Source organism: Populus alba, chromosome 7, assembly GCF_005239225.2.
Source record: "Populus alba chromosome 7, ASM523922v2, whole genome shotgun sequence".
NCBI classification, from domain to species: Eukaryota; Viridiplantae; Streptophyta; class Magnoliopsida; order Malpighiales; family Salicaceae; genus Populus; species Populus alba.
The window spans coordinates 7,707,069-7,715,008 of NC_133290.1; the positions used below are offsets into that span (position 1 = coordinate 7,707,069).

The 7,940-nt window shown below is 31.7% G+C and overlaps 1 protein-coding gene across 1 annotated transcript; it reads right to left on the reverse strand.

The window, feature by feature from the left end:
• Positions 1–4,592: 4,592 nt before the first annotated feature.
• LOC118030520 (BTB/POZ and TAZ domain-containing protein 4) lies at positions 4,593–7,940 on the reverse strand. Its single transcript, XM_035034653.2, has 6 exons — positions 7,706–7,940; positions 6,432–6,714; positions 5,829–5,959; positions 5,385–5,691; positions 4,991–5,304; positions 4,593–4,898 (listed from the first exon to the last, which is right to left on the reverse strand). The coding sequence occupies exons 2-6, from the start codon at positions 6,684–6,686 to the stop codon at positions 4,763–4,765; spliced, it is 1,143 nt and encodes a 380-aa protein (XP_034890544.1). The 5' UTR covers positions 6,687–6,714; positions 7,706–7,940; the 3' UTR covers positions 4,593–4,762.

The window sequence follows — 7,940 nt, forward strand, 5'->3', positions numbered from 1 at the left end:
GCTAATTGTTGTCTTGCAGGCATATTCTTTTACGCATGGCAAAGCCAAGGAAAAAGAAAAGGGGTTTAAAAGAGAAACATTCCAAACTTGTTGAACGAGTATCTGGAATAGAAGCTTATGATGCGTCCAAAAAAAAAAAAAACTGACACTCAAAATGCATAGGTTGGAAAGGACCATCTTTGAGATTAAAAAACGATTAAGCCCCACATGCACTTCTTGGTTATTGCTTTATGTATAAAACTGTCGGCCAAAGAGAGCATTTATAGTCAAGTTTTTATTAATTATATATTGACCCTATTTATCTTATATTTCCCATTTCACCCTATTACTTTTCCTTAATTAATTTATGCCCTATCACTTTTCTTTTATCCAATTTCACCTTCTCTTTTATTTTAATATATGTTTCTTTTATTTAATCTAATCTGATTTACTTCTGGATTAAATAAATTTTTTATTTTCACTTGAGAAAATTTTTAACCGATTTTTTATATAAAAAATCTGAATTTTTTTATTTTGTCCTTGCATGGTTAGCATTAATCATTCCACTAAAGCCTTGACATCATTTTCTTATTTTAAATTATTATTTTTTTGTTTTTTTTGTTTTTTTCCATCAAAACTCATTACCATTTTCTTCGATGTTATTAACTTTAAATCCAAAATTCATAAATCTTTTTCCAACTTCAATAATACTTTTAGATTTATTTATGTAGGTCATCCTCTCTATTACTTATCATATTTATTATTATTTTTATTATTTATTAATTTCACTCATCCCAAATTTTCATTACTCATCAGGATCTTAATACCTTCAATCCTATGTTTATATAGAAATTTACATTCTTTATTCCTTAAAAAAAATTCATCCTTGAAATTTAGATCCTTGCTTAGACATGACATTAAACTTAAGCTTCATTTATCCTCCCATTAATCACTTTTATCTCATCATAATTACTTATGCTATTTCCTGGCTTCAAAGCCTTCATTTTTCTACTTTATCTTATTGTTTTCTTGCTCATCTCACATTGATCCCCAACTTGTACATAGTTACAAGTTTTCTATTATTAATCAATAAACGGCTTCATATCACTTTGAACTTTGTTCATCGAAAAAAATCACTTAGCACAATATTACATGTAATACTTACCAACTAAAATCCTATTATTGGTTTTCCCCCCTTGTTCACTTATCAATGGAGACCAAGTGAATTATTCATTATTACATCTTTCTAGGACGTACTTTTTTTTCTCTAAGCAACCATTTACATGTTTGTTATACAGTTTAACAAACATAATAAAATCACATACTATATCATACATATGCTTATTATTTGGCTTCATATCCTTAACACTTTCAAGTGTATATGTTGGCAATAACAGTTTGTCTTCCTTTGAACTCCTCATGCATTTTTCCATGTGCAAATATCTTTAAAACCAATTATTATGTTATTACCAGAGTTAACCTTAATATCATAATAACAACTACATCTCTATCTAGGAATCAAATTGAATCAATTTTCTTAGATCTTTTTATACCACATGTCATCTTTTTTTAGTAATTACTCCCAACCAACATTTATTGATCAAAGATAACCATATTGTTTACAATTTTGTATGAGAATTTTATCAACCATTTGGTGCCAAACTTGTCTTAGAAATTTTATATTTATAATTATTGTTATCATGTCATTAATATCACTATCGTTACCATGACATGACTTTCCTCATCGTTTATATTTTTGTTAGTCTATTGAGTCACAAACCAAAGGTTCTAATACCAATTATAATATCCTAGGATTTTAATCACAACATTAATGAAAATGATATGAATTTTTTTGTAGACATAACATCAAAATAGTTTATATTTATCATCCAATAATTTTATCAATGAATATAATGATACCGGCAACCTGGTCGAATTGGGAGAAGCCGTTGGTATTATTGCGGGCCAATCCATTGGAGAGCACAATTTATTTCTACACATTAATAAGGTTTCCATACTTTTTAAATTAAATACATATAAGTTGTTCTAAAAGTATTCATTTGAAATACATGAATCACTCCCACAAGGTAGGCTAGATAACTCAATGAATCTTAGGAGATACTAAGGCCTTCAAAAAAAAATACCTAAAACACCACACACACAAAGGATCATAAAAATCATAATAATCATTTGCATCATCATGTTTGCTAACGTTTAGAAACTATACAAGAAAAACCAATTTCTTTAATTTTTTTTCTATAAAGTCCTCAAACCTATATTATTTTTCAAACTTGGTATATTCTCATTAATTATTTATGAATTCTTTTTTCATTATTATACGCACCAAACTATCCTTGTCACATTGTAGTGACTCTTACATTTACAATCTACCTTAACCCAACTTAATATGATTTATTTGTTTTATCTTATGAATTTATTAAATTCTTTCTAACACTTCCAAACCATGTTCCTCTACATATCAAATTTATTCCGAGTCTTGTTTTACCTTACGAGTATATTTTGATTTGTAATATTATTGCATTCACAACACATTTCTTTTATTCCATATATTTAATTTATACAATTTCAATATCTATGTTTTTGGCTACCTAAGCATTCTTCTCTTTTTAATGAATTATATTTACATCTAGCTTCCCAAATATAAATGTCATCTTGACCTAGTAATTTCCGTAATTTATCATGAATATCTATAATGTCATTTTTTTCTTCCAATCAATATCAATTCTAATCCCAACATCTATTATACATGTTATGGTTCATCTATATAAACCCTCAAGCTCATTATTATTTCAACCTAATTTTGGATATATATATATATATATATATATATATATATACTAATGTGTTTTACACACATTGGACTTCTTTAAAAAAGAATCAAGGGGCTCATTTGTGAACTTCTATAGAGAGAAGTTAGAGAGAGGTCAGGGAGAAAAGATAAGAAAGGGAGTTGCTCCAACAAACATATTGTCGTTGTCCATCATTGGATTTGACTTATATTAAATTATGTTGTGCGCCTCACTATTTTTATCATCTTAATATTAAAAAAAAAAATCTTGAATTTTTTAAAGTCAAATCACGCTTTTACTGATCATCCAGGTTGTCTTGGGATGTGTCAAGTTGATTGATTTACATTGAGACAACTCCAATATGGTTTAATTTTAAACTAGAGTTAGACAAGAAGTCAGGTTAGGAGGTTTTAAGATTGGACCTCCTAGACTAAATTTAATAACAATGTTAAATAATTTTCTATGACTTAATTATTTTTTAAAATTCATTTTTTTATTATTCAAAGTTGTAGCTTAGTAGGACTTGTAAATAAGTCATTATGTTATAAGGATTGTTGTGTGGTTGCAACCTTTTTTCTTAATGACAGAGGTCAAGACATACCAAAATAAAAATATATGTGTTTGCTTTGTATAAATGTTTACTTCTTTGCTAAAATATTTTATATTTCATCAAAATGAAAATATGTCATTGGAGTGTCTCGACTTCTTTCACATGTAAAATATTTTCTTATAAAACATTTTAAATTATTTTAGTAAATAAGGATGTTAAAAATACAATGATAGTAGAGTGATGATATTGTATTATATTGATGAGATAGAATGGTAGCAATGACGATAAGGTGAAAGTAAGGATGGTGGCGATGATGGTGTAATGAAGTGATGGTAATGGTGATAACTTAGTAGTGTTGGTATTGATATGGTAGTGGTAGAGTAATACGGGTGGCAGCAGCTTGTTGGTGTTGGTAGTGGAGTAACAGGGGTGTTGTTGTTAGTGTTGGTGGGTGACAGTAACAATAAAAATAATGAAAAGTAGTGATTAGGTTTCAGTTACGTGGCAAAGTGATGGTAAGATAGTGATGATAGTAGATGAAATAATTGGATAATATTGTAAATGAATTATTATCCATAAAATATTTTATACAAAAAAATTTCTTCAAAATTGCTCTTTGTAAGCATAAGCTACTTGAGAATGCTGAATTTGGTAACGTGGTTGCATTACTTTTAAAAATTTATTTTGAGGTGAGTTTGGACTTAAGACAAAAAAAAAAAAAAATTATGATTTTTCATTTTTTGGATGATTGTGATATAAAAATATTAAAAAAATTAAAAAAATATCCTAAAAATAACATTAATTTTATATTTTTTAAATAAAAAAAACACTCAAAACATTACCAAACAGACCTGAAGGGCAATACGTGGATGAGATTCAAATGTATTTTTTCTATTTAATTTTCTACTTTTTATTATTATTTTTATCCCAACAATCAATAACTTTCTTTAAAACTAGATAGTGATTCATTTATTTTTATTTTATTATTTTATCTAATAACTAAATATAATGTTGAATTTAATTGATTATATAGTATTAATGGTTCTATTGTTTTTGTAAGTGTTATTTTTATTAATTTTAAAAATAAGATATTTGGTTAGTATATGAAATATAAACAGAGACATGCTCCGTTAAAAACAAGGACATGTTCGCTAGGATCGACGTCCTGGCTTGATCTTCCAACGACATGGACAGCGAGACGTATTGCACCACCAAACGAAATGCTGTGTTTACCAAAGCGCAAAGAAATACTGTTCTCAGAATAAGGAAGTGATATATTTGCTGATTCATCATTTTTTTTTGTTCACAGTAAGTTAGAAAGGAACAACAGTTTTTTTCAAAAAGACGTTGTTCCTATCTCTACAAGATGGTTACAACAAATCTACAATTGAAATCTGTTTTTTTTTTTTTTTTTTTTTTCCCATCAAGAAGACATGGAAAATGCTGATGAAAAGAATGGCGATCCTCCGATGCTCTTTGTCTTGAGTATATTTTTCACTAGTATTCTCCACCTAATCTCATCCTTCTTGCTTTGTTTCTTGGTCCTCTCCTTGAAATTCCTGACACGACAAGTTTCTCGGTTGATCAGTCTAACAAGAGAACGAGGTTTATTCATGTCTTAATGATAGGATGAGAAGTAGAGAAGGCTCACCTGCATAAAGGAACTCTGCAGGCCTCTGAATCAACACAGAGACGGGAGTGTAGTTCCAAAAGCTGCCACATTCTCTTGCAATGGATGCAACCACCAGGTACTCTTAGCTTGCAGCTAGCAAAATGGCGGACAATCATTTCGAGTCCTTTGCATGCTGAATAGTTGCAGGGTGCCTGATTATCTCTGAAATCTTTATCATGAGGCCCAATTGTCTGACAACCATCCCTGCATATATGAACAAGAGCCTCCATTGCTTCGTATAGTTGGAAATAGATCTTTCTCTCATTTGATTTTCTAGTTCTTTCCCTTTGCATCTGCAAATGATTTGGACCATCAGATTTGCCGCTTTAAACATGAGTGGCCACAAATGTTGTACAGAAAATAGATTCCTTACATTTTCTTCATCATCCAAGGACTCCAGAAGTTCCTTTTCAAGTGATGGGTGGCTCTTTTTCATTACTTTCCAGCCTTCAGTGATGGAAATTTCCTGGAATTTCTTCAAGATCATGTGATGACAAACGAGGCTAAGCCGGGGAGCATCACACAACAATGCAAGCTGAAAGATGTCAACTGCATTCTCTGAGGTAAGAAAGCCATGCTCCAACTGCTGAATACATATTTGCTTCAATGCTGGAACCACAAACACATGTGAGAGCACTAGCAAATGCAGCACATAATCCTCCATTTCCTCTTTCTCATAGCTGTGCAAAGACCACGAATAACAGTTTCAGTATAAGAGCAGCAGTGTTAACAAGCTATAAAAAAAGGTCCTAGACACAGCGCATTCATCTTCTTTTTTATCTTCTTGAAGAAACACCAGTGTGGGTAAATTTGTTACCAGGAAGAATACAAGAGTCGAATAAAAACTCTAACAGCATCGTGTGGAACACCATGAATTGAGATCGATCGTCGTCGACCTCGGCCTTTTGCTTGCTTTAGCATTCCTTTCATCACTTGAGAAGCCATTCCCTGTTGAGAAACATTCAGTTTATGAATAATATTCTGTTTTGATTTAACAGAACACTTATTATAGCAGATTCATATCTAACAAAGCCTGGAAAATGAAAATTTGCAATTAAAATATGTGAATTTATTTACAAGATCTGCACAATCTATTGCTGGTAATAGGATGTACTAATTTTCTATGATTGTGCTATATGTGTAGCCAGAAAAATAAAATCAACAAACACACAGGTTTTCTAAATTCATCACAAGGAAGGAACCAGGAATCCCATCTCTTAATGATCATTGGCCAGACCTTCTGACAAAAATACAGCAGTTTAGGATAACACAAACATCACAGTTCCTTTTGGATATTTCTTATATCCTTCTCCAAACTTTCTTTACATGTTTAGTCAAATTTCTAAAAGAGCCAGCACTTTGTAATCTAAACCAACTCTTTATCATCATATATTCAACAGAAAATGAAACAAGGGCTTACAAGAACACTAGCATGCGCGTATATGGAGCCACCATTATCAGTGCTAATCGTAACATCTGCTCTATATCCTTCATCAAAGAGTTGGTCCCACAAGTCCCTGGTAGCTGTGCGGACACAGCTATATCCTCTTAATGTTGAGGCATTTATGAATAACCCCTTTTGGTGGTAACTGGTTGTTGGTGGACCGCGTGATGGAGGTGGCACTGGAGCTCCTTTCTTGGCAACTAGGGGAAATTCTTCGGAGATGTTATCCATATCTTCTATCGGATTCTAAGTAACCCTTCTGCAGATTGAAAGACGGGATCAAAATGACTCGCTTATATCTGTTCCACGAAAAAGGAGAATAATGATAAATCGTAAAAGATAAAAGAAACAATGATTTTGATTTAAATAGCAAATCCTGAGTTTTCTAAATGACTTTATTCAATGCGAAAGTTACCATTTAGATTGAAATCTTTCACAATTCTCAAGAGAACATAAGATCAAACAATGCATCCAAAAGCGACCTTGTCTTGGCAAAGTTATAGATCCGAAATTAATTTCTCAGATATACTCCCCCAAAACTTCCCAAGCCATTGCCAGGCTCCATGACAAACATTGGGTGACCAAAACTGGACACGTCTTTATCATTACACATCAAGATCCATACAAGACAGAAGCAAATGCATATAAGGAATGCAATGAGTAAAGAAAAGAAGAAAGGAGTCCAAAAGTTGTTGAAACACACAAAATTACTTCATGTATTCTGCTGATAGGCATACAAAACTCCATTCGCAGAGGTATTAACAAGTCAGAGTATGTCAACGAAGTGCAAAGTGATAAGATAAAAAGAAAATCCATGTGGGCTACGAGAAGAAGATCATTGGATTACAATAAAATAGAATGGACTAAAAAAGATCCGAGCACGTATAGAGGCAAAAAGCATGTATGGTAACAAATAAAATGTTTCCATCTTTTCCTATTTCTACAATCTTAATACTAATCCACAAGGCTGCATCTTTTCAATACAATTCCCAATTACTTGTGATCTTCAACGATCACGTTAATATTATTTTATAGAATTTGTATCCATTCCCTTTTTTACAATCCTGCACTTCGAGATTGTCGATTAAGTTCAAAACTTGATCAAGATCTCATTGTTTAAGAATAGGACTACGCAATTCAGGAATAGTAATAATAAAGAAAAACTCCAGAAAACATATAAAACCAAGACAATCAATCAGATCCCAGTCCATGGAACTAGAACAGGGGTGGGAGGGAGAGAGATGACATGCCTCTTTCAAACTGTCTAAAGATAAATGTATCCCCAATCCAATGCCAGGGTTTTGTCTTCCTTTTTCCACAGCAGAAGAAGAGAGAAGGGAAAGATAAAGAATTGAAAATCCCTGCCTAACCCTCTCAAAGTAAATATCCTTGAAAGTTTCAGAAGAGGTTACAGGGATGCTTCTCTCCTCTCTCTTCTTTCTTATCAACAGAATTAGGGTTATTATAATGTTAAATCCAACGAAC

What these genes read in the sequence shown, in the direction of transcription:
- LOC118030520 (XM_035034653.2), bottom strand. Translation starts at nt 6,686, where the DNA reads ATGGATAACATCTCCGAAGAATTTCCCCTAGTTGCCAAGAAAGGAGCT. An exon ending in ACGCGCATGCTAGTGTTCTT is followed by an intron (nt 5,960 to 6,431) that starts GTAAGCCCTTGT and finishes GTTTCTCAACAG; the next exon opens with GGAATGGCTTCTCAAGTGAT. An exon ending in CCTTGGATGATGAAGAAAAT is followed by an intron (nt 5,305 to 5,384) that starts GTAAGGAATCTA and finishes AATCATTTGCAG; the next exon opens with ATGCAAAGGGAAAGAACTAG.